General features: G+C 43.4%; 1 protein-coding gene across 2 annotated transcripts; it reads left to right on the top strand.

Annotated features, from left to right (window-relative positions):
* On the top strand, positions 1-27,549 carry LOC106597878 (myelin regulatory factor-like protein). Of its 2 annotated transcripts, none has more exons than XM_045722427.1 (25): positions 1-308; positions 2,765-2,853; positions 8,292-8,382; positions 8,922-8,983; positions 9,157-9,368; positions 9,437-9,684; positions 10,365-10,601; positions 11,383-11,578; positions 11,791-11,867; positions 12,248-12,358; positions 12,862-12,952; positions 13,396-13,596; positions 13,743-13,961; positions 14,347-14,552; positions 15,726-15,789; positions 15,881-15,957; positions 18,003-18,074; positions 18,253-18,305; positions 21,502-21,675; positions 21,879-21,926; positions 22,048-22,132; positions 22,229-22,303; positions 22,930-23,041; positions 23,188-23,262; positions 26,894-27,549. In XM_045722427.1, exons 2-25 carry the CDS (start codon positions 2,778-2,780, stop codon positions 26,978-26,980), a joined length of 2,949 nt encoding a protein of 982 aa, XP_045578383.1. In that variant the 5' UTR covers positions 1-308; positions 2,765-2,777; the 3' UTR covers positions 26,981-27,549. The 2 variants fall into 2 exon arrangements, with proteins under 2 accessions (XP_045578383.1, XP_045578382.1); XM_045722426.1 differs by having other exon boundaries at positions 18,253-19,229.

Genomic DNA, 27,549 nt, shown 5'->3' with positions numbered 1-27,549 from the left:
CGCAGGGTATGTGAATGGTTTTTACCTTTCAGACCAGAGAACAAAGTACACAGGAGAGACACCTGTGACATACATTATTTAGAGTTTAGAAACATCTTGGATGTACAATTCTGGGAATATTATTGTCAAAACCGAAGGGCCTAAATCTACCGAAACTACCTGGATGGGTGAACAAACACAGAGTAACTGGGCTCTGAGGATTTAATGGATATTGTTTGCCAAATGGATTGTACTTGAGAGACGTAAACTGAAGTCGGAGAGAAGGTTGTTAACGGAACTACCAGCCAGGACTCCATTTTGGAGGAAAGGTAAGGTTCACATTCAGCGTTTACCTTCTTTACTGGCTGTTAGGAGGAAGCTAATGGTTTCCCTTCTCTACTGACTGTTAGGAGGAAGCTAATGGTTTCCCTTCTCTACTGACTGTTAGAAGGAAGCTAATGGTTTCCCTTCTCTACTGACTGTTAGGAGGAAGCTAATGGTTCCCCTTCTCTACTGACTGTTAGAAGGAAGCTAATGGTTTCCCTTCTCTACTGACTGTTAGGAGGAAGCTAATGGTTTCCCTTCTCTATGACTGTTAGGAGGAAGCTAATGGTTTCCCTTCTCTACTGACTGTTAGGAGGAAGCTAATGGTTTCCCTTCTCTACTGACTGTTAGAAGGAAGCTAATGATTTTTAGTATTTACAACACTCCCATTTGATTGTTGTCTCTTAGCTATGTTCAGGATAATTTAATCAAAGCTCTGTATTAGTAAGTCTAAAAGATGTATATTTCCTGTGTTTTTTTGTCTTGGTAAAAGGCCACTTGAATTCTTAGTGTTCCATAAGCATCCATATCTTTATCTGGGACTGACAGATTTGTTTTATCAAATCATTTTGAACATCCTTCTTCATTATCATAAGGCTGACCGTTTCTCATAATGTATAGGCTGACTTTAGTGTGTCATAAATTCATAGAACAAAACTGACAATGTTATAAAGTCATTATCTAGAAGAAAATAGCCTCATTATTCACAGCAGTTTAGTCACTGTATCATTGTCCCAAATGGCAGACTATTCCCAAAATAGTCCCTATGGGCCCTGGTCAAAAGCTGTGTACTACAAAGGGAACAGGTTGTCATTTGGGATGCATCATGTACATTATTACAGAAAGCCTCTCGTGTGTAAAGCCAAAGCAATTACACATTCCCTAAATGAGCTGAGAGAGACTAGAGACAATAGTAATGATTAATCATGGATTAGCTATAATGTACAGTATATTACACACACACACACACACGCACAACCCCTGTCAGCAAGCAGGCAATAATTATTATTACATCATATATAACGCCTTAACATCAGTCAGGAACGTTATGAAGCGTGAAGAATCGGTGGTTTTCATTAGTAAAGCTTGAGTGCGTAGGCTGCTTGCAGAGATAGAGACTACTATAGTTGAACTGATTCCCAGTGAAAAACACTTAGGCCAACGGAAAACGGATGGACCATTTGCTCAATAGAGAAAGGCCTTCCTGGAAGAGCAACACAAAGTGAATAGCAGGAAAACGGGGTCTTGTTATGAAAGCACAAACAAGTCTGCGTAATAATCAGATCTGTCTAAACGTTTCTTACTCCGTGAACAAATACAGAAGTTGTCTTTCCAGTTTACACATCATTAGTTGATGTTAGGTGACGAGCAGCTTTATGAAACTGTTACCGGGGGTTACGGCCTGTTAGTTTACTCGATGGCAGGTTGACTTTCAGTTAGGCCGCTATGTTTTCCTGACAGAAATAGTTTGTTAGGCTGCTATGTTTTCCTGACAGAAATAGTTTGGCCAAGGGCAGTAAGTTTTCCTGACAGAAATAGTTTGGCCTAGGGCAGTAAGTTTTCCTGACAGAAATAACTTTACCTAGGCCGCTATGTTTTCCTGACAGGAATAGTTTGTTAGGCTGCTATGTTTTCCTGACAGAAATAGTTTGTTAGGCTGCTATGTTTTCCTGACAGAAATAGTTTGTTAGGCTACTATGTTTTCCTGACAGAAATAGTTTGTTAGGCTGCTATGTTTTCCTGACAGAAATAGTTTGTTAGGCTGCTATGTTTTTCTGACAGAAATAGTTTGGCCTAGGGCAGTAAGTTTTCCTGACAGAAATAGTTTGTTAGGCTGCTATGTTTTCCTGACAGAAATAGTTTGTTAGGCTGCTATGTTTTCCTGATAGAAATAGTTTGTTAGGCTACTATGTTTTCCTGACAGAAATAGTTTGTTAGGCTGCTATGTTTTCCTGACAGAAATAGTTTGGCCTAGGGCAGTAAGTTTTCCTGACAGAAATAGTTTGTTAGGCTGCTATGTTTTCCTGACAGAAATAGTTTGTTAGGCTGCTATGTTTTCCTGACAGATATAGTTTGGCCTAGGGCAGTAAGTTTTCCTGACAGAAATAGTTTGTTAGGCTGCTATGTTTTCCTGACAGAAATAGTTTGTTAGGCTGCTATGTTTTCCTGACAGAAATAGTTTGGCCTAGGGCAGTAAGTTTTCCTGACAGAAATGGTTTTAGCTCGGCCAGTATGTTCTCCAGACAGAAATAACAGAGCCTCCAATTTTCTGAGAGTCTGGAGTTACATTCAAAGCCTACCATGCAAGCCTGGAAAATAATAGGTTGGAATTGGTGAAGGGGTTTCTTCCATTTTGTACAGTCTGTGTGTTTACCTCCTCATGAACATGCTTGGGCCTACACAGTGCTCAAGCATAGGCCTTGCCTACTGTTTCTCCCCCAATAACAGTTGTGTATTTCAGGCAGCTGATCACCATGGAGCCCCCTGGAGGACTCCGAGTGCCCATTGATGTTCTGGGAGAGAATGAGGCGTTGCAGCAGTTCTTTGATGGTAAGACATTCTATAGTTGTGTCCCAAACAGCTCCCTAGTGTGTGTGTGTGTGTGTGTGTGTGAGAGAGTGTTGTGCGAGTCAGAGGAAGCTGGTGGGAGGAACTTTAGGAGGATGGGCTCATTTGTAATGGCTGGAGGGTGGGGGGAGGGGGGGAGGGGGGGTGGGTTGGGAGGAGAGAGGGTGAGGGTGGTGGGTGGCGAGGGGGTGGGGGAGAGAGCGAGGGGGTTCTGGGGGACAGAGAGAGAGAGAGAGGGGGGTGGGGGGAGAGAGGCTCTGATTCAATGTCTCTAACCTTTCAGAACTGTCTTTAATGATCACCCATTAGGTGTAATGATCACCCATTAGGTTTAATGATCACCCATTAGGTGTAATGATCACCCATTCGGTTTAATGATCCCCCGTCAGGTGTAAAGATCACCCGTCAGGTGTAAAGATCACCCGTCAGGTGTAATGATCACCCGTCAGGTGTAAAGATCACCCGTCAGGTGTAAAGATCACCCGTCAGGTGTAAAGATCACCCGTCAGGTGTAAAGATCATGATCACCCGTCAGGTGTAATGATCACCCGTCAGGTGTAATGATCACCCGTCAGGTGTAATGATCACCCGTCAGGTTGAAAATATATTTAAACAGTTATTCATCTTCCCAAAGTTACTACAGTTAGATTAGTTAATAGGTAATGTTGTGAGGCGGTTTTAATTGAGAAATAGATAGTCGTTTGGCTAGATCAGTCCACTGTCAAGTTTCAAGTTTTTTATTAGTCGTATGTACGGGATATGCATGGTATACATCGTCCAATGAAATGCTTACTGGTAGGTTCCTTCTAGAACAATGCAACAACAATAAGAAATAATATAAAATAAGAATTTGAAAATAAATGTCTCAGTAGAATAGAATCATTTTTTTTAGCTTAAGTGTAATAAAGGAAGGCACAATTTATAGAACAATATTTCCACGTGTATTGGAGAAGGGGGGATGGGGCAGTGTATAAACTGAGCAGTATAATAACAGTCTGGTAGCAGCAGTTGTGATGTGTGTGTATAGCGTGACTGTATATCACAGGAGGTTGGTGGCACCTTAATTAGGGAGGACAGGCTCGTGGTAATGGCTGGAGCGGAATCAGTGGAACAGTATCAAACACATCAAACACATGGTTTCCATGTGTTTGATAACATTCCATTTACTCCGTTCCAGACATTATTATGAGCCGTCCTCCCCTCAGCAGCCTCCACTAAAGTGTGTGGGTGTGGGTGGGTGGGTGAGTGCTAAGGTGAGGAGAATCAGAGCGGGTGTTCAGTCCAGTTCAAGTGTTCAGCAGTCTGATGGCTTGTAGATAACAACAGGCTCAGAGACAGTTTCTATCAGACCTCATGCTCCGATACAGTCTGCCCGACGGTAAGGGAGAGAACAGCTCGTGACTGGGGGTTGTGTGGGGTCCTTGATGATGCTGTGTGCCTTCCTCAGACACCGTTTCGAGTAGATGTCCTGGTTGGGTGGGAGCGCGGTCTGGAGGGCCTTGCAGTCGCGAACGGAGCAATTCCCATACTTGGCCGTGATGCAATCAGTCAGGATGCTCTCGATGGTGCAGCGGTTGTATTTGGAGAGGACCCGGGTTGGCATGCCGAATTTCTTCAGCCGCCTTAGGAAGTAGAGATGCTGTTGTACCCTCATGACAAGACTGGTAGCGTTGTTTGTCCATGATAAGTCCTCTGTGATGTGGATGCCGAGGACCTTAAAACTTGTGACTCTCTCTACCGCAGTCCTGCTGATGTGGATCGGGGCATGTTCCCTCCTCTGCTTCCTGAAGTCAACAATCAACTCTTTTTTGTTGTTGTTGTTGCTGACATTGATGGAGAGGTTGTTGTCCTGACAACACAATGGCAGTTCACTTACCTCCTCCCTATCGGCTGACTTGTCATTGTTGGTTATCAGGCCTACAACCGCGGTGTCGTCAGAACTTAATGATGGAGTTGGTGTGGTGCAAAGCCACACAGTCGGTGGGTGAACAGGAAGTACAGCAGAGGACTGATGACACACCCCTGGGGGGCCCTGTGTTGAGTCAGTGTGGAGCAGCGAGAGACTTCCTGGTTGTCTGGAGCAGCGAGAGACTTCTTGGTTGTCTGGAGCAGCGAGAGTCTTCCTGGATGTCTGGAGCAGCGAGAGACTTCCTGGATGTCTGGAGCAGCGAGAGACTTCCTGGATGTCTGGAGCAGCGAGAGACTTCCTGGATGTCTGGAGCAGCGAGAGACTTCCTGGATGTCTGGAGCAGCGAGAGACTTCCTGGATGTCTGGAGCAGCGAGAGACTTCCTGGATGTCTGGAGCAGCGAGAGACTTCCTGGATGTCTGGAGCAGCGAGAGACTTCCTGGATGTCTGGAGCAGCGGGAGACTTCCTGGATGTCTGGAGCAGCGGGAGACTTCCTGGATGTCTGGAGCAGCGGGAGACTTCCTGGTTGTCTGGAGCAGCGGGAGACTTCCTGGTTGTCTGGCGCAGCGGGAGTCTTCCTGGTTGTCTGGCGCAGCGGGAGTCTTCCTGGATGTCTGGAGCAGCGGGAGTCTTCCTGGATGTCTGGAGCAGCGGGAGTCTTCCTGGATGTCTGGAGCAGCGAGAGACTTCCTGGATGTCTGGAGCAGCGAGAGACTTCCTGGATGTCTGGAGCAGCGAGAGACTTCCTGGATGTCTGGAGCAGCGAGAGACTTCCTGGATGTCTGGAGCAGCGAGAGACTTCCTGGATGTCTGGAGCAGCGAGAGACTTCCTGGATGTCTGGAGCAGCGAGAGACTTCCTGGATGTCTGGAGCAGCGAGAGACTTCCTGGATGTCTGGAGCAGCGAGCGACTTCCTGGATGTCTGGAGCAGCGAGAGTCTTCCTGGAAGCGAGAATAGAATGTGTTAAGCTCGGCTGGGAGCTTCGGTGGGCACCACACAGCTGGATTTGCCTTTGTAGTCTGTCATAGTCTGTAGTCCTTGTCACATGTGTTGTGAATCTGAGTTGTGGAACATCAATTCAAGTTTGAGACTGTGTTGTCTTTTTGTGTTCCTAAAAGATTTGCGGAGCTCGTACCTACTAGCTGTGTACACGCCGCACGCCACAGAGTCATCGGGATCCGTTCTGCTGACAACGGATATCTCCGTTCATCCAGGGTTTTTGGTTGGGGGTATGTCCGAATTGTTATTGTGGGTACATCATCATCAACACATTTCCTCATGAAGCCTGTGACTGACGATGTATACTGAAAACAAATATAAACGCAACATGTAAAGTGTTGGTCCCATGTTTCATGAGCTGAAATAAAAGATCCCAGTTCTGTGTTGATAGTTCCACGAAAGCTTGGTCCTCTTCCCTACTCACACATTCCATATCTGGAGTTAAAGTTCAAAGGAGCCAGTTATTTCACATTTTGTAGGCTAAAAATGGACAGCATACGAGGACCGATAAGGTGCTTATGACAATTAAAATACGGTCATAGAGTTAGCAGACCAGAGACACTTCCCAGCCCCGTATCTACACAGGTGCAGCAGAGCTCTGACGTCGTGGGCAGCTCAAGGCCACCTGTCCCACAATCAGAGTCACACAGTAATTAGATCAAGGCCAAACACATCGCTCTCAGGGACAAGCTAGTAGGACATTCTTTAAAGAACCTAGAAAAGTTCAGGTCTTCGTTTGCTGCCTTAGTGTTTGGAAAATGTCGCCTTGCATTTAACTCGGTACATGCTAGGTATGTATTTGATCCAGGTCTTGTCCATAATATGTGTCCTGTCCTAGTCACTACACTGATGTGTTGGAAGCAGAACCCAGCCAGTACTGTGTGTGTACATGTATATACAGGCTGTATATGGCTCTGAGGTGAGCTCACCGTAGACATAGACTCCCCTGCTGATGTATTTGGACATTGAAGCTAAAACATTTCATTTGGCTCTATACTCCAGCATTTTGGAATTGAGTTAAAATGTTTTTTATGAAGCAACAGTACAGAATGTCACCTTTTGTTTTATTTGAGGATATTTTCATACATTCCTGTTTTACCGTTTTAGAAATAAATGCACTTGATGTGTCTAGTACCCCGCCCCAGTATTTTTAAAACTGCACTGTTGGTTAGGGGCTCGTAAGTAAGTAAGCATTTCACTGTAAGGTCTACCTGTTGAATATGGAGCATGTGACTAATAACAATTGATTTGATTTGAAGGTGTCATAAGTATTTGGACAAATTCACTTCTGGTGTATTAAAGTAGTATATGGGACCAGATACTATACTTGTGCCTAAATGTAATATGTAGGGGAGTGTACACACAGTAGATACACAGCAGGACTGGGAGATCAACCACATCACACACTGAGCAGTCATTTCTTCTTGCGACCTTCCTATTTTCTATTACTGCTGTGTCCTGGCTGATAACAGTGATTACTACTGTCTCCTACAGAACAGGGAGCCTCTATGAGCTGTGTCCTGGCTGATAACAGTGATTACTAATGTCTCCTACAGTACAGGGAGCCTCTATGAGCTGTGTCCTGGCTGATAACAGTGATTACTACTGTCTCCTACAGTACAGGGAGCCTCTATGAGCTGTGTCCTGGCTGATAACAGTGATTACTAATGTCTCCTACAGTACAGGGAGCCTCTATGAGCTGTGTCCTGGCTGATAACAGTGATTACTACTGTCTCCTACAGAACAGGGAGCCTCTATGAGCTGTGTCCTGGCTGATAACAGTGATTACTAATGTCTCCTACAGTACAGGGAGCCATGTATAGGGCAGACTACAGCGAGCCTGGAGGTGATGGACCACACTCTGATACGCTGTAATGGTTACATACTGATATTAACGATGGGTTAGTTTCACCTGGTGACCTATAACCTTGGCAGATTCATGTTCTGTAGGGGAGAGAGAGAGAGCAAGATCTAGAGCGAGAGAGAGAGAGAGAGGGAGCAAGATCTAGAGCGAGAGAGAGAGGGGGGAGAGAGAGAGCAAGATCTAGAGCGAGAGAGGGAGCAAGATTTGGAGAGAGAGGGAGCAGGATTTAGAGGGAGCAAGATTTAGAGAGATTTGGACAGAAAGAGAGAGAGCGGGAGCAAGATTTAGAGAGAGCGGGAGCAAGATTTAGAGAGAGCGGGAGCAAGATTTAGAGAGAGCGGGAGCGAGCGAGCGAGAGAGAGGGAGCAAGATTTAGAGAGAAAGATTTAGAGAACGATTTAGAGAGGGAGCAAGATTTAGAGAGAGCGGGAGCAAGATTTAGAGAGAGCGGGAGCAAGATTTAGAGAGAGCGGGAGCAAGATTTAGAGGGAGCAAGAGAGAGAGAGGGAGCAGGATTTAGAGAGGGAGCAAGATTTAGAGAGAGCGGGAGAGGGAGCAAGATAGAGAGAGGGAGCAAGATTTAGAGAGAGACTGTGAACCAGAATGAGACGCTTGTGAATTGTAATGAAAAGTATGTGCATTTCCAGGATGCCAGGATATGAGTGGGGTCCTGGAGAGTGCGGTGGTGGACACCAGCATACTGGAACAGTACCTCAGCAACGACATGGACCCAACATTGTAAGCATCCATGTTTACTTTATTGTACCTGAGGGTAAATCTGTTTCCAGTACAATCTAATACCTTGTAAGCATCCATATTCTTAGTCCATCTACCACCCGTAAACACAGCAGCTGTATTAAATGGAATGGAGGACACACATAAGTGTTTACAACACAACGGCACAATCCTTGAGCTGAGGTGGCCAACCCTCCTCGTAGAGCCCTACTGGGTCTGCTGGCTTTTGTTCCTGCCCTATACTGTACCTGCTGCAGGTGGGCAGCTCTTCACCATGGCACCAACAGCTACAGCTGTAGGCTTTGTTGTTAGCTAGTCAAGACAATGACAAGTAAGGTAAGCAGAGAGAAAGGCTAGTTCTAGAAACCTTGTCTTTGGAGGGCCATGCCTGACTGTGACTTTGGAGGGCCATGCCTGACTGTGACTTTGGAGGGCCATGCCTGACTGTGACTTTGGAGGGCCATGCCTGACTGTGACTTTGGAGGGCCATGCCTGACTGTGACTTTGGAGGGCCATGCCTGACTGTGACTTTGTCTTCCTAGCATGTTACCAGAGTCACCACCAGATTCTGGTTCAGAACCGTGCTCACCTCCGCAAATACCAGGTGAGCCACTGTCATAATGAAACCTCTTCCTTTATTGGCAATACCTTATCAACAATGGTTGATAGGAATCTCTTTTAATGCCAAGTGTTACAAACAGTACAACCATATCATAATAATAAAATGCTCCGATTAAAATTAATGATATGACTGCCTTTGCCCCGTTCCTAATCTAGACGTAAGCTACGGCTCCCAGGAAGTCTTCCAGCCAGTGACACGTCCTCCAGCCTCATCGTGTCGATATAAAGAGCAGGCACCACAACCCCCACCACACCCAGGACTGCCATACCACCAGGGGCTGACTAACTCTTACACCAAGGCAGGCACATCTCCAGGCTCACTGCCCCACCACCCCCACTACCTGAGCCCAGGGGAGGGCTATATACAGGCTAACACTGCCCCCACAGCGCCCGTCCACCACCCCCACACCTGAGCCCAGGGGAGAGCTATATACAGGCTAACACTGCCCCCACAGCGCCCGTCCACCACAAGGCTCTCCAGCAGCATCAGCCTCCTCCACGCCAGGGCCTGGCAGACAGCTACCCCAGGGCCAATGCACCCCCGGTCCCAGAACTACCTCCAGGCCAAGCCCCACACCTAGCCCCAGGCCTAGGACTGCCCTCATCCTGTCTACTACCTGTGCCTGGATGCCCTTCAGAACCAGGATATTCATACCTGCCTCCCACAGCTGGTCAACACACAGGGTGAGAACTACCACTAAACTACCGTACAGTACATAAACTACTAAACTACCGTACAGTACATATGGGTACATAAACTACTAAACTACCGTACAGTACATATGGGTACATAAACTACCGTACAGTACATATGGGTACATAAACTACTAAACTACAGTACATATGGGTACATAAACTACTAAACTACAGTACATATGGGTACATAAACTACTAAACTACAGTACAGTACATATGGGTACATAAACTACTAAACTACAGTACATATGGGTACATAAACTACTAAACTACCGTACAGTACATAAACTACTAAACTACCGTACAGTACATATGGGTACATAAACTACTAAACTACCATACAGTACATATGGGTACATAAACTACTAAACTACCGTACAGTACATAAACTACTAAACTACAGTACAGTACATATGGGTACATAAACTACTAAACTACCGTACAGTGATATGGGTACATAAACTACTAAACTACCGTACAGTACATATGGGTACATAAACTACTAAACTACCGTACAGTACATATGGGTACATAAACTACTAAACTACCGTACAGTACATATCAGTTTGAGAATGACAGTCAAAATATGTTTTACTTCAACGGGATATGAATGTTTTAACAGTGCCTTCTTATCCTCTCCTCTTCCTCCTCTTCCTCTTCCTCCACAGGCTTATATTACCTGAGTGTAAGAAGAGAAGACGAACAGAACCCCTTGAGGTACAGAACCATTTAGTGGCTGTTCCTATAGCAGCGGGTTCTGAGAGTGCAGGCGGTGACGTCCCGTCCTATGACAGTGACGGGGCCATAGGGAGCAGCTCTGGGATGGGGGCCTATCAGCTCCTCAGCTGGGATCGCTACCAGCCTAGCCTGTGGACCACGCTCTACAACAGTAACTATGACATCCTGTGAGTGGCCTTCTGCCTTACGTTCCCTCACTCTTCACCAAGGCTCATGCCTTAAGCTGCCTGTCTTTAGTCTCTAACTCAAAGGCTATTCAACTAACGCTACATTCTTTTAAGGGACTGATTTTTGTTAAAGTTAAGCGCAGAGGGAACAAATATTTTTCACTTTCTATGTCTGACCGTGTCATAACTCATCAGCAATATCTTTGTCATTTCCTAGCCAGCAGTAAAATGGTTTAGTCATGAGTCATTGTAAACAAAACCCATTTGGTTAAATTATTGACTGAAATGGACACAATTGACTCCTACTGTATGTTATTCTTATCGTACTTGGTCGTTCATAATTATAAACTGGGTGGTTTAAGCCCTGAATGCTGATTGGCTGAAAGCTGTGGTATATCAGACAGTATACCACGAGTATGATGAAACATGTATTTTTACTATTCTAATTACGTTGGTAACCAGTTTATAATAGCAAAAAGGCATCTCATAGGTTTGTGGTATATTGCCAATATACCACAGCTAAGGGCTAACCTGTTCAAAGGCTCTTTAGTCTTGCCCATTCACCCTCTGACACATACACCATCCATGTCTCAGTTGTCTCAAGGCTTAAAATCCTTCTTTAACCTGTCTCCTCCCCTTCATCTACACTGATTGACATCAATAAGGGATCATAGCTTCTTTCACCTGGATTCACCTGGTCAGTATACAGTATGTAATGGAAAGAGCAGGTGTTCTTAATGTTTTGTCACTCAGTGTAGCTCGCTCTATTGTCTCTCCACAGCCCTTCCCCCGGTTACCATGTGGACACTGATAAAGGTTTCAACTACTCCACAGCTGACGAGTCCTTTGTGTGTCAGAAAAAGAACCACTTTCAGGTCACAGTTCACGTAGGGATGGCCGGAGACCCCCTGTACGTCAAAACACCCAACGGCCCTGCGCCAATAGACAGCTTCCAGGTCAAGGTGTTTGGTGTGAAGGTTAGTTTAACTCCATCCAAATATGCAACACGAACTTACTTGGAACATCAGCGTTTGACCTCGGCAGACTACTTCAGATGAGGCATTAAAAGCACTAGTTTTTTGTTAGTATGTAAGTTAGCAGGGTTGTGTAGGTTACTTTCTAAATGTCACCTGTTACTCCCCAACCCTGCTAGTTAGCAATACTTTGACCATTTATTCTGTCTCTGCAGCTTGAGGCACAGACTCACAAAGTCACCATAGAACAGTCACAGCCTGATCGCAGCAAGAAACCATTCCTGCCAGTCAAGTGAGTGTCCTGTCCTCCATTTCATTATACTATTTACTGTAGACTGCTGTGTTCAATGTTGTGAGTGTAATCTGTAATTCAAATCTGAACAATGACACAATTGTGATTAGAAAGGCGATCTCCACAAAACATGGCTGTGGTTGCAGAAACGTGATAACTATGGCTGAGATTCCTCCCATCAGCGGTAGCTCCACGTACTAGCACTTTTGACATTTTAAAGGTCATTTCCCGTTGAGCCGTCATATGCACCGTTTACTGTAAACGCCGTCTCAGCCAACACAGGAACATTGCCTTTAAATGGTATATGGTGCATAACCAAACAAGGGGCGATTTGGATTGAATCTCGGGCCTAAATTTGGGAATAACATCTCATCCCTCAGAGTGAGTCTACCAGGGGACAGGATCACTAGAGTTACTCTGGGAAGACTGCACTTCAGTGAGACCACTGCCAACAACATGAGGAAGAAGGGAAAACCCAACCCTGACCAGAGGTTGGTTATTGCCATGTTATTGCCATGTTATTGCCATGTTATTGCCATGTTATTGCCATGTTATTGCCATGTTATTGCCATGTTATTGCCATGGTATTGCCATGTTATTGCCATGTTATTGCCATGTTATTGCCATGGTATTGCCATGTTATTGCCATGTTATTGCCATGTTATTGCCACGGTATTGCCATGGTATTGCCATGTTATTGCCATGTTATTGCCATGGTATTGCCATGGTATTGCCATGTTATTGCCATGTTATTGCCATGGTATTGCCATGTTATTGCCATGGTATTGCCATGTTATTGCCATGTTATTGCCATGTTATTGCCATGGTATTGCCATGTTATTGCCATGTTATTGCCATGTTATTGCCATGTTATTGCCATGGTATTGCCATGGTATTACTCAGACCCTCTAAAAAACATCACTTTACATACTAATATCATAATTGAAAGAGAAGTTTCAACATGTCGCTCCATGTGTCCTTGTGTTATGACCAGGTACTTCCTGATGGTGGTGGGTCTGTATGCCACAGTGAGGGAAGAGAGTTACCTGCTGATAGCATACATGTCAGAGAGGATCATAGTCAGGGTAAGTACTGAACCAGAAGTACTAAAGCAGGGATCATCAACTGTTGAGCAGATGTTTTTTTTGCTCAGAATACTTGGGGGGCCAAATGAGATCACCCGGAGCCAAACTTGGCACGCAGGCCGCCAGTTGGGGAACCCTGTACTAAAGCATACTAAAGCATGGGACTAAAGTATTAAGTACTAAAGCATACTAAAGTATAGGACTAAGGACTAAAGCATACTAAAGTATAGGACTGAGTACTAAAGCGTACTAAAGTATAGGACTAAGTACTAAAGCATGGGACTCCTTGCTAAAATTAAGATTAAATAAAGAATACATAAAAATGTAATAAAATATGGTTCCTACCATGTTTCCATTGAACAATTAGTTCTAGAATGCACCGTGATCTAAATGGAACCAACCGTAACCAAAACTCTAAACTGTTCTGTGTTCCTCCACTACAGGCGTCGAACCCGGGCCAGTTTGAGAACGACAGTGAGGTGTTGTGGCAACGAGGACAGGCTCCGGACGCGGTGGTGTGCCAGGGGAGGGTGGGCATCAACACCGACACCCCCGATGAAGCCCTGGTGGTCTGTGGCAACGCTAAGATCATGGGGCAGGTTATGCACCCCTCCGACCGCCGCGCCAAACACAACATACAAGAGGTAGGAAGCAGCACATGCATGCTCTTATATAATACCTATCAAAAGAATGGTTTTGGTGTGGAATAACAGGAAGGAACATAGAAATGCCTTCACAGTGGTCCAAGGAATGATATCTTACCTGACGGGACAATGTTTCAACTGGGTAGGTGGATTCAACAGAACAGTTGAAGAGAATATCGCAGATGAGGATCGTGGAGTATGACTACAAGCCTGAGTTCGCCTCAGAGATGGGGATCGATCACATACATGAAACAGGCATCATAGCCCAGGAGGTGAAGGAGCTGCTGCCTACTGCTGTCAAAGAGGTGGGGGACATCACCTGCAGCGACGGAGAGAAGATCCACAACTTCCTCATGGTGGACAAAGTAAGTGTCCTTTCCCACCAGATTTAAGGCCTGACAACATATGATCCGTGTGATAATCAGTATGAGGACTGCCAAGAGATCTGTCAGAGTTATGGTCCCACTGTTATGGTCCCACTTTGGGGCGGCAGGTTTAGTGGTTAGAGCGTTGGGCCAGTAACCCAAAGGTTGCAGGATCGAATCCCCGAGCTGACAAAGTAAAAATCTGTCTTTGTGCCCCTGAACAAGGCAGTTAACCCACTGTTCCCGGGTAGGCCATCATTGTAAATAAGAATGTGTTCTTAACTGACTTGTCTAGTTAAATAAAGGTTCAATTAAAAAAAGATATATATATATATACTTTGAAGAACAATGTAATGTACCATTTCTATTCTATTTGTCCCCATAGGAGCAGATCTTCATGGAGAATGTAGGGGCTGTGAAGCAGCTGTGTAAGCTGACTGACAACCTGGAGAACAGGATTCAGGAGCTGGAGGTGTGGAACACACGGTTAGCCAAGCTCAAGAACATGGGCAGCCTGCGATCCAGCAGCAACGCTGCTAACAGCAGCAACCCTGCTAAAAGCAGCAACCCTGCTAACAGCAGCACTAAACGGTAATGCCACAGTGCCACCAGAGGGTGCTATTCTCTATGCCCTATTGCCTACAAATTCTCTTTCAGTTTTCAAAATAATTTGGAGACACAGAGATTTTCACCCAACATAAAAACATTTCTTTATTACATTCAGTCAATCAGTTTAGTCAGGGACTCTGTTTTCAGATCCCTGCTGAGTTTAAACAATTTTTAAATTTTATTTAACCTTTATTTAACTAGGCAAGTCAGTTAAGAACACATTTTTATTTACAATGACAGCATACACCGGCCAAACCCGGACGACGCTGGGCCAATTGTGCGCCGCCCTATGGAACTCCCAATCAGGGCCGGTTGTGATACAGCCTGGTGTGTATGAGACAGAGGGGTAGTACTGAGGATGGTTGAGTTCTGGATGTGTTGTGTGTCTGTATTTATGACCAGGGTCACTCTCATGGGGACCATCAACACTTTCTCAGCTCAACCATAACAGCCCTACAGCTTCTGCTTTATGCCTCCTGTACTGTCAAATATCTCCACTTTATTGTAGTTTAGGAATCTCGCCTTATGGAAGGACTGAGTTTGTACTTGTAACGGACTGGATAGGGAATGCTCAACGTTCTTTGGTTTCCTAATACATTTTCAACTGTCATTATTTAACGTTTTGTGTTTCAACTGTCATTATTTAACGTTTTGTGTTTCAACTGTCATTATTTAACGTTTTGTGTTTCAACTGTCATTATTTAACGTTTTGTGTTTCAACTGTCATTATTTAACGTTTTGTGTTTCAACTGTCATTATTTAACGTTTTGTGTTTCAACTGTCATTATTTAACGTGTTGTGTTTCAACTGTCATTATTTAACGTGTTGTGTTTCAACTGTCATTATTTAACGTGTTGTGTTTCAACTGTCATTATTTAACGTTTTGTGTTTCAACTGTCATTATTTAACGTTTTGTGTTTCAACTGTCATTATTTAACGTTTTGTGTTTCAACTGTCATTATTTAACGTTTTGTGTTTCAACTGTCATTATTTAACGCTTTTGTGTTTCAACTGTCATTATTTAACGTTTTGTGTTTCAACTGTCATTATTTAACGTTTTGTGTTTCAACTGTCATTATTTAACGTTTTGTGTTTCAACTGTCATTATTTAACGTGTTGTGTTGATAATATACATACATGTGTTGTGTTACACAGGAAGATGAACAGACACAACAGTGTTCCACCACCACAGAAGCCAACACCTCTCAGATCTGTCAAGGTGAGGTAGAACTGCAGAAAGACTGTATACTTGAATAAGTGTACAGCAAGTCTGAATCAAACTAATACCATTTATATTTATTCTCTTGTAGGCAAAGTTCCACCGCTGCTTAAAACACAAGTTTGTCCAAGTCAGCATGATCATTCTGGTAGCAACAATAGCTTTCTGGTAAGACTTCCTGTTACAACTGAGGAGGAGATGTTCATGTTAGTTTCATAGTGAAACAAAAAGTATGACTGCTTTGTTAGAAAATACATTTAGATATTGAAGCACTGCAATATACAGGTAACTGCCAAAATAAAGGAAACATAGTGTCTTACTAGGGCGTTGGGTCACCACCAGCCAGAACAGCTTCAATGCACCTTGGCATAGATTCTACAAGTGTCTGGAACTCTACTGGAGGGATGTGACACCATTCTGCCACGAGACATTTCATCATTTGGTGTTTTGTTGATGGTGGTCTCAGGCGCTGCTTCAGAATCTACCATAAATGTTCAATTGGGTTGAGATCTGGTGACTGAGACGGCCATGGCATATGGTTTACATCGTTTTCATGCTCATCAAACCATTCTGTGACCACTCGACCCCTGTGGACGGGGGCATTGTCATAAACGGGGGCATAGCCATGGTAACCTAAGTAATGGCCTTAAGCATGATAATATAAATAAAAACTCTTAAGGATGATAATATAATATAAACAATAACCCTTAAGCATGATAATATAAATAAAAACTCTTAAGGATGATAATATAAACAATAACCCTTAAGCATGATAATATAAACAATAACCCTCAAGCATGATAATATAAATAAAAACTCTTAAGGATGATAATATAATATAAACAATAACCCTTAAGCATGATAATATAAATAATAACCCGTAAGTGTGATAATATAAATAATAACCTTTAACCGTGATGATATAATATAAATAATAACCCTTAAGCATGATAATATAAATAATAACCCTTAAGCATGATAATATAAAATAAATAATAACCCTGAAACATGTTAAAATAATAACCCTCAAGCATGATAATATAAATAATAACCCTTAAGCATGATAATATAACATAAATAATAACCCTTAAGCATGATAATATAATATAAATAATAACCCTTAAGCATGATAATATAATATAAATAATAACCAATAAGCATGATAATATAACATAAATAATAACCCTTAAGCATGATAATATAATATAAATAATAACCCTTAAGCATGATAATATAATATAAATAATAACCAATAAGCATGATAATATAATATAAATAATAACCTTTAAGCATGATAATATAATATAAATAATAACCTTTAAGCATGATAATATAACATAAATAATAACCCTTAAGCATGATAATATAATATAAATAATAACCTTTAAGCATGATAATATAACATAAATAATAACCCTTAAGCATGATAATATAATATAAATAATAACCCTTAAGCGTGATAATATAATATAAATAATAACCTTTAACCCTTAATAACGCTTAATAACCCTTAAGCGTGGTAATATAATATAAATAATAACCCTTAAGCGTGATAATATAAATAATAACCCTTAATCGTGATAATATAAATAATAACCCCTAAGCGTGATAATATAATATAAATAATAACCCTTAAGCGTGATAATATAATATAAATAATAACCTTTAACCCTTAATAACGCTTAATAACCCTTAAGCGTGGTAATATAATATAAATAATAACCCTTAAGCGTGATAATATAAATAATAACCCTTAATCGTGATAATATAAATAATAACCTTTAAGCATGCCGGGATGTTAATTGCTTAATTAACTCAGGAACCACACCTGTGTGGAAGCGACTGCTTTCAATATACTTTGTATCCCTCATTTACTCGTGTTTCCATTATTTTGGCAGTTACCTCTACCTGAATATAATATAATATTGAATGCGTAAAGCTTTATCTGTTCTGATAACTGTATCAGAGAAATGAAAATGTGAGAAAAGTTGACTGACAGATCAGATAGGGTGGGACGTGACTGTATAAAAGCATTGGAGAGTTTAGAATATAGAAGTTTACTATTCCTTTTCATAAATCGACACTTGAAGTTTTTTGTTGTTGATGTACCTGCATTGTAAATCCCCAGGTCTGGGCCTGACGTTGTTGTTTTTTCTTATGATTGTGTTATGTATGAGTTATGAAGTGTTATGACGTCCGTGTCTCTTCCACAGTTCTATTGCCATCACAGCTCTCTACATGCTGACTCTGAGAGACGACACCGGCATGCTGTTTCCTGGAAGCACGTAAGACACACCACTGAACTGGCTTCACAAACTACAGGTGCCGCCAGCCTTTATTTGCCAAGTCTACGGTGCCAAGAATACTACTGAGACTTAAACTTTATTATCATCTGTGACAACGCTATCCAGAACTGAATGTGGAATTCATTTCAAAGGTCATATCATGTTTTTTTATTTGCAGCAACGAGACCACTGTGCATCCTCTCTCCACCACAACAGTCAGGCCTACCTTAGGTAAACATCCTCTCTCCACCACAACAGTCAGGCCTACCTTAGGTAAACATCCTCTCTCCACCACAACAGTCAGGCCTACCTTAGGTAAACATCCTCTCTCCACCACAACAGTCAGGCCTACCTTAGGTAAACTTCCTCTCTACACCACAACAGTCAGGCCTACCTTAGGTAAACATCCTCTCTCCACCACAACAGTCGGGCCTACCTTAGGTAAACATCCTCTCTACACCACAACAGTCAGGCCTACCTTAGGTAAACATCCTCTCTACACCACAACAGTCAGGCCTACCTTAGGTAAACATCCTCTCTCCACCACAACAGTCAGGCCTACCTTAGGTAAACATCCTCTCTACACCACAACAGTCAGGACTACCTTAGGTAAACATCCTCTCTACACCACAACAGTCAGGCCTACCTTAGGTAAACATCCTCTCTCCACCACAACAGTCAGGCCTACCTTAGGTAAACATCCTCTCTCCACCACAACAGTCAGGCCTACCTTAGGTAAACATCCTCTCTACACCACAACAGTCAGGCCTACCTTAGGTAAACATCCTCTCTACACCACAACAGTCAGGCCTACCTTAGGTAAACATCCTCTCTCCACCACAACAGTCAGGCCTACCTTAGGTAAACATCCTCTCTACACCACAACAGTCAGGCCTACCTTAGGTAAACATCCTCTCTCCACCACAACAGTCAGGCCTACCTTAGGTAAACATCCTGTCTACACCACAACAGTCAGGACTACCTTAGGTAAACATCCTCTCTCCACCACAACAGTCAGGCCTACCTTAAGTAAACATCCTCTCTCCACCACAACAGTCAGGCCTACCTTAGGTAAACTGCCTCTCTACACCACAACAGTCAGGCCTACCTTAGGTAAACATCCTCTCTCCACCACAACAGTCAGGCCTACCTTAGGTAAACATCCTCTCTACACCACAACAGTCAGGCCTACCTTAGGTAAACATCCTCTCTACACCACAACAGTCAGGCCTACCTTAGGTAAACATCCTCTCTACACCACAACAGTCAGGCCTACCTTAGGTAAACATCCTCTCTACACCACAACAGTCAGGCCTACCTTAGGTAAACATCCTCTCTACCGCACAACAGTCGGGTCTACCTTAGGTAAACAACCCCTAAATGCTATTTATATAGTTTTACTTTCATCATAGTAACGTTGTGATGTCGCATCATAGTAACGTTGTGATGTCTCATCATCGGAACGTTGTGATGTCTCATCATAGTAACGTTGTGATGTCTCATCATAGTAACGTTGTGATGTCTCATCATAGTAATGTTGTGATGTCTCATCATCGGAACGTTGTGATGTCTCATCATCGGAACGTTGTGATGTCTCATCATAGGAACGTTGTGATGTCTCATCATCGGAACGTTGTGATGTCTCATCATAGTAACGTTGTGATGTCTCATCATCGGAACGTTGTGATGTCATCATCGGAACGTTGTGATGTCTCATCATCGGAACGTTGTGATGTCTCATCATCGGAACGTTGTGATGTCTCATCATCGGAACGTTGTGATGTCTCATCATCGGAACGTTGTGATGTCTCATCATCGTAACGTTGTGATGTCTCATCATAGTAACGTTGTGATGTCATCATCGGAACGTTGTGATGTCTCATCATCGAACGTTGTGATGTCTCATCATCGAACGTTGTGATGTCTCATCATCGGAACGTTGTGATGTCTCATCATCGGAACGTTGTGATGTCTCATCATCGGAACGTTGTGATGTCTCATCATCGGAACGTTGTGATGTCTCATCATCGGAACGTTGTGATGTCATCATCGGAACGTTGTGATGTCTCATCATCGGAACGTTGTGATGTCTCATCATAGTAACGTTGTGATGTCTCATCATAGTAACGTTGTGATGTCTCATCATAGTAACGTTGTGATGTCTCATCATCGGAACGTTGTGATGTCTCATCATCGGAACGTTGTGATGTCATCATCGGAACGTTGTGATGTCTCATCATCGGAACGTTGTGATGTCTCATCATCGGAACGTTGTGATGTCTCATCATCGGAACGTTGTGATGTCTCATCATAGTAACGTTGTGATGTCTCATCATAGTAACGTTGTGATGTCTCATCATCGGAACGTTGTGATGTCTCATCATCGGAACGTTGTGATGTCTCATCATAGGAACGTTGTGATGTCTCATCATAGGAACGTTGTGATGTCTCATCATAGTAACGTTGTGATGTCTCATCATCGGAACGTTGTGATGTCTCATCATCGGAACGTTGTGATGTCTCATCATAGTAACGTTGTGATGTCTCATCATCGGAACGTTGTGATGTCTCATCATCGGAACGTTGTGATGTCTCATCATCGGAACGTTGTGATGTCTCATCATAGTAACGTTGTGATGTCATCATCGGAACGTTGTGATGCTCATCATCGGAACGTTGTGATGTCTCATCATCGGAACGTTGTGATGTCTCATCATCGGAACGTTGTGATGTCTCATCATAGTAACGTTGTGATGTCTCATCATCGAACGTTGTGATGTCTCATCATCGGAACGTTGTGATGTCTCATCATCGGAACGTTGTGATGTCTCATCATAGGAACGTTGTGATGTCTCATCATAGTAACGTTGTGATGTCTCATCATCGGAACGTTGTGATGTCTCATCATCGGAACGTTGTGATGTCTCATCATCGGAACGTTGTGATGTCTCATCATCGGAACGTTGTGATGTCTCATCATAGTAACGTTGTGATGTCTCATCATAGTAACGTTGTGATGTCATCATCGGAACGTTGTGATGTCATCATCGGAACGTTGTGATGTCATCATCGAGAACGTTGTGATGTCTCATCATCGGAACGTTGTGATGTCTCATCATCGGAACGTTGTGATGTCTCATCATCGGAGCGTTGTGATGTCTCATCATAGTAACGTTGTGATGTCTCATCATAGTAACGTTGTGATGTCATCATCGGAACGTTGTGATGTCATCATCGGAACGTTGTGATGTCTCATCATCGGAACGTTGTGATGTCTCATCATCGGAACGTTGTGATGTCGCATCATCGGAACGTTGTGATGTCTCATTCAATTCTATTGTACAAAGAGGTGGTAAAAGTGTTGCTGTCTGTCATGAGTAGTCATTTATGTGGAAATTGACCCTTGTTTGTTTTGTTTGTTTGTTAGTAAACCCAACAACCACCCCTGTCCCGTGGACTCCTGATGTGGACTTCTGTAGCCTGATCTACTGTGAAGAAGTGTTCTGCTGTCCCACTACAGCCTCCATGGATAATACCAGCACCATCTCTCCTGCCCTCCTCTCCTCCACTGTATCTCCCAATATCGGGCCCTCTCTAGCAGGTGAGCTGGCTACTCCCTGTCTTCATTTACCAACAGCGATCTCCACTGTATCTCTTTCTTCATGCTAGCTTATCTTGGCGTAAAACCTACATGTTGCTGACCTTGAGTGAGACGTAGTTCTGATGCTCTATAAAGTGTTGGCATTGTGCTGCTTGTGATATGCAGTAATCCCACCTTTTGTGGTTCCAACTCTGCCTTCTCAGATAAAGGGAAAGACAAATTCAATGAAGAAATCAAAGGTGCCGGAGATTGTAAGTCAAATTCTACCACATACGTTTGAAGACACATTTTATGCTAATCCAAATCTGTTATTTTCTGAGTTTATTTCACAATACTTTAGAGACTGACATCAGATTGTTGTTCTATTTTCAGGGACAAACACAACGATAAGGTCTTTTTTCATCAAAGAAAACGAGCAGATGATTGACTCTCGGTACTGTGAGAGGGGAAGGTGTGGGTACGTATTCAGTCAGTTTCAACTCATTTACAGATTTAGAATCAGACTGCCAAACTGATGGTCTACTCCATCTCCATTTGATCTGGTTCCATTCAGGTCAGGAAACTACTCCTTCCAAATCCCCATCAGCAAGTTCGTCCCTACCAACATGCGTGTCACTGTCCAGATGAAGTGAGTAACCAGGACATGCTTCCTCTTGTCTACACTTTGTTTTCCACTTCAATAATTCAATAGGACTTGTCTTTCCACTGCAGTGGTGACAGATTGGCATTGACTGTGGACTCTGGAAGGAGCAGGGGAGAGTTTCTCAGAGTTTATTTTACCTCAGGGGCTGATGATGGTCTGAATCCTCCCAGACATTGAGTCCATGCACGGGGGACTGCGGGAGCTTGCGAGTCAAAGGGCTCCATTTAATCCTTAGTGCAGTATGATGCGATTTGGAATTTAAAGGCAATGTTTCCGGGCATTTGCGGAGACTGCAGTCATGTAGTTGCTGCGTATGTCGTCTCAATGGGAAATTACCTTTAAATGTCAATCACACTATACCGCAGATCTTCAGCGCTACGGATTGAATCGAGCATTGAAGCTTTGTCTGAGTCAGACATTGGACCCAGTCTGGCAGGAGTTCCTGTTCTGTATGAGGAGATGAAGGCCTCTAAGACAGAGCTGCATAAGGCACATTCTCTCATTGTTGTTCACACTAATTACAAATGGTCACAGAACACCTGGTACTTGCACCGTGGGTTTGTTGTAAGTACAGTAAATAACCACTAGGTGTCTCCTCTCCTCTGACACAGTACGACAGAGCTGCTGGTTGTCCACCTGTGTCATCATGATGAGACATTTAAATGCTCTGCCTTGATGGACCATGATCAAACCAACGAAGATGACAATTTCATAAATACACAGGTATGGCATCCACAGACAACACTATACTGTGGTTGCTCTCTGTATGATAATTGCAAACTCTTTGCTCTTTGTATGATAAAAAGTGAACAAAGAAAGTAAGAAAGAGAGTATAAAGGTTGAAAGTGTTTCTCTCTTGTTCTCTCCAGGGCTACGTCCATGAATGGCCTCTGCCAGTGTCTCGATTCTACAGCAGCTCCTACCACTTCCGCTCAGCAGTGGCTGTAAGAACTAGAAGATTCTCAATGTGTCCTTTCCTAAAATATCAATGTCAAACGACACTGTCCCAGTAGCCTCACAACTACTAGGTGTTGTATGTTGTGGGGGGAAAAACGACCCGATCTGATAACCACAATCTAACAGAGTTGTTAAACATTAGTATGTTATAACCACCCCCTCCCTTTACTCAACCCACCACAATGCTCTCGTCTCACCGTAATGCTCTCGTCTCACCGTAATGCTCTCGTCTCACCGTAATGCTCTCGTCTCATCGTAATGCTCTCGTCTCACCGTAATGCTCTCGTCTCACCACAATGCTCTCGTCTCACCGTAATGCTCTCGTCTCACCGTAATGCTCTCGTCTCATCGTAATGCTCTCGTCTCACCGTAATGCTCTCGTCTCATCGTAATGCTCTCGTCTCACCGCAATGCTCTCGTCTCACCGTAATGCTCTCGTCTCACCGTAATGCTCTCGTCTTCCCGTAATGCTCTCGTCTCATCGTAATGCTCTCGTCTCATCGTAATGCTCCCGTCTCACCGTAATGCTCTCGTCTCATCGTAATGCTCTCGTCTCACCGTAATGCTCTCGTCTCCCCGTAATGCTCTCGTCTCCCCGTAATGCTCTCGTCTCACCGTAATGCTCTCGTCTCACCGTAATGCTCTCGTCTCACCGTAATGCTCTCGTCTCATCGTAATGCTCTCGTCTCACCGTAATGCTCTCGTCTCACCGTAATGCTCTCGTCTCACCGTAATGCTCTCGTCTCATCGTAATGCTCTCGTCTCACCGTAATGCTCTCGTCTCATCGTAATGCTCTCGTCTCACCGTAATGATCTCGTCTCATCGTAATGCTCTCGTCTCATCGTAATGCTCTCGTCTCACCGTAATGCTCTCGTCTCACCGTAATGCTCTCGTCTCACCGTAATGCTCTCGTCTCACCGTAATGCTCTCGTCTCACCGTAATGCTCTCGTCTCACCGTAATGCTCTCGTCTCACCGTAATGCCTCACCGTAATGCTCCCGTCTCCCCGTAATGCTCCCATCTCCCCGTAATGCTCTCGTCTCACCGTAATGCTCTCGTCTCACCGTAATGCTCTCGTCTCACCGTAATGCTGACTACACCCTGTCACTGTAGGTCACCCAGAGATGTTATTTAATGTTGTAACAGACTGACTACACCCTGTCACTGTAGGCCACCCAGAGATGTTATTTAATGTTGTAACAGACTGACTACACCCTGTCACTGTAGGCCACCCAGAGATGTTATTTAATGTTGTAACAGACTGACTACACCCTGTCACTGTAGGCCACCCAGAGATGTTATTTAATGTTGTAACAGACTGACTACACCCTGTCACTGTAGGCCACCCAGAGATGTTATTTAATGTTGTAACAGACTGACTACACCCTGTCACTGTAGGTCACCCAGAGATGTTATTTAATGTTGTAACAGACTGACTACACCCTGTCACTGTAGTCCACCCAGAGATGTTATTTAATGTTGTAACAGACTGACTACACCCTGTCAGTGTAGGCCACCCAGAGATGTTATTTAATGTTGTAACAGACTGACTACACCCTGTCACTGTAGGCCACCCAGAGATGTTATTTAATGTTGTAACAGACTGACTACACCCTGTCACTGTAGGCCACCCAGAGATGTTATTTAATGTTGTAACAGACTGACTACACCCTGTCACTGTAGGTCACCCAGAGATGTTATTTAATGTTGTAACAGACTGACTACACCCTGTCACTGTAGGCCACCCAGAGATGTTATTTAATGTTGTAACAGACTGACTACACCCTGTCACTGTAGGCCACCCAGAGATGTTATTTAATGTTGTAACAGACTGACTACACCCCTGTCACTGTAGGCCACCCAGAGATGTTATTTAATGTTGTAACAGACTGACTACACCCCTGTCACTGTAGGCCACCCAGAGATGTTATTTAATGTTGTAACAGACTGACTACACCCCTGTCACTGTAGGTCCACCCAGAGATGTTATTTAATGTTGTAACAGACTGACTACACCCCTGTCACTGTAGGCCACCCAGAGATGTTATTTAATGTTGTAACAGACTGACTACACCCTGTCACTGTAGGCCACCCAGAGATGTTATTTAATGTTGTAACAGACTGACTACACCCCTGTCACTGTAGGCCACCCAGAGATGTTATTTAATGTTGTAACAGACTGACTACACCCTGTCACTGTAGGCCACCCAGAGATGTTATTTAATGTTGTAACAGACTGACTACACCCCTGTCACTGTAGGCCACCCAGAGATGTTATTTAATGTTGTAACAGACTGACTACACCCCTGTCACTGTAGGCCACCCAGAGATGTTATTTAATGTTGTAACAGACTGACTACACCCTGTCACTGTAGGCCACCCAGAGATGTTATTTAATGTTGTAACAGACTGACTACACCCCTGTCACTGTAGGCCACCCAGAGATGTTATTTAATGTTGTAACAGACTGACTACACCCTGTCACTGTAGGCCACCCAGAGATGTTATTTAATGTTGTAACAGACTGACTACACCCTGTCACTGTAGGCCACCCAGAGATGTTATTTAATGTTGTAACAGACTGACTACACCCTGTCACTGTAGGTCACCCAGAGATGTTATTTAATGTTGTAACAGACTGACTACACCCTGTCACTGTAGGCCACCCAGAGATGTTATTTAATGTTGTAACACACTGACTACACCCTGTCACTGTAGGTCACCCAGAGATGTTATTTAATGTTGTAACAGACTGACTACACCCTGTCACTGTAGGTCACCCAGAGATGTTATTTAATGTTGTAACAGACAGACTATGAAGACACCCTGTCATTGTTATGGTTTAGTAGTCTATGCCAGATGTCCTATGCTTACGATGTCATACAGTCAAATGTATGTATGTGTGGTTGATTGAGGATTTGTTTCTGACCAAAACAAACTGTAATTCTTCATCTCAGAGAGGAAGAGGTGAAGCGAGAGGTTTTACTCTGCTCAAAATCTGCCCACAAAGTGAGGAATTTTTGTATGAAGGTCAATGAGATAGTGTTGAATTTGGTCAACAAAAAATGTAATTCATATTTTGCTACGTGAGGCTTGTTTGATTGAATAGAAGTTTCGTTATGGTTAGGTTGTTAAACGGACATAAGTGAAAGCACCTGGCATTTCGGCAACTTTGGAAAAAAAAAAAGAAAACGACGGTATCAGATTTGTGACTGTTGTCATAGGGATAGATGGAGAACTCAACATGGCTAAAACCCATTTTAGCATGGGTATTGCCATTGAGGGCTTCCACCATTTTAAAGTAGTCAACTGGGTGGGGATTCCTATGAGATGGAAGCAATCCCACAACGAAGAAGAAGAAAATGGACTACTTTAAAATGGAGATGCTGCCCATGCTGTCACAGAAGCTAAAATGGCACAGATACAAAGATGAGTCCTCTATCTATCTCTAAGGCCTGTTGTGCACACGCCTATCTACCCTGTCATTGGCTAGAATGGTTCCACCTGATCTCGCCTCCTCACGCTTGCCTTCCATCTTTGAGGACTTGTACAGTATTTCCAGTGTTAGAGCCGTCACTTGCCAATGTAATAGACAATCTTGGTCTGTCTCCATCCAGGGCCAGGCAGACTGCAGTACCGACCGTGGCTTCGTGGGGGCGCTGTTCACAGACTACCATTTCAACTTCTACCGGAGGTGTGAGTGAGGAAGAAGATCTCATCATACTGTAGTTCCTCTGGCAGGCCAGCCAGTGTCCGATGACGTGTGTGTCAATGCTTCTCTTCAAGATGTATGGAAACCGTAATAATTAATCCACTTTGTATTGTTTTTCTATGAAATGTGTTGATTGTTGAGATTGTTGTATATAATCTCTTTTACAAGGACTGTATAAGAGCATATTTATTGATACAGAATTACAGTAGGTAAGAGTCATTTGATTCACTTTGCCTTGTGACAGTTCTTGCACTATGTGAAAAGAGATTGAACTGGAACAGACCTGAATAGGATCATTTTGTTTTCAGTAGAATGTAATGCAGTATAACAGGTTATTGATTACTCATTAAACTATACATTGATCATGTCACACTGTTGGCACACAGGAGGACAGGATGAGTCCCAAAGTAAAATAGTACTTATATTTCATACTTGACTGTGTAGGTAGCTATTACATTTATTTCAGAAAGTAATTGTGTTGAATTCTGTGTTACTGCAAAATGTCCTAGTAATTACCAGGTAAATACCATTGGAAACTGTCAAATAAAGTACTGAATTCTC

Source organism: Salmo salar, chromosome ssa07 (assembly GCF_905237065.1).
Source record: "Salmo salar chromosome ssa07, Ssal_v3.1, whole genome shotgun sequence".
Lineage (NCBI taxonomy): Eukaryota > Metazoa > Chordata > Actinopteri > Salmoniformes > Salmonidae > Salmo > Salmo salar.
This window is presented reverse-complemented; position numbering and strand designations above follow the sequence as displayed.

Bases quoted from the DNA above. Each gene is read 5' to 3' on its own strand.
- LOC106597878 (XM_045722426.1), top strand. From the start codon at position 2,778: ATGGAGCCCCCTGGAGGACTCCGAGTGCCCATTGATGTTCTGGGAGAG. The intron at 12,953-13,395 runs GTAAGTACTGAA...CCTCCACTACAG, and splicing joins CAGAGAGGATCATAGTCAGG to GCGTCGAACCCGGGCCAGTT. The intron at 13,962-14,346 runs GTAAGTGTCCTT...TTGTCCCCATAG, and splicing joins ACTTCCTCATGGTGGACAAA to GAGCAGATCTTCATGGAGAA.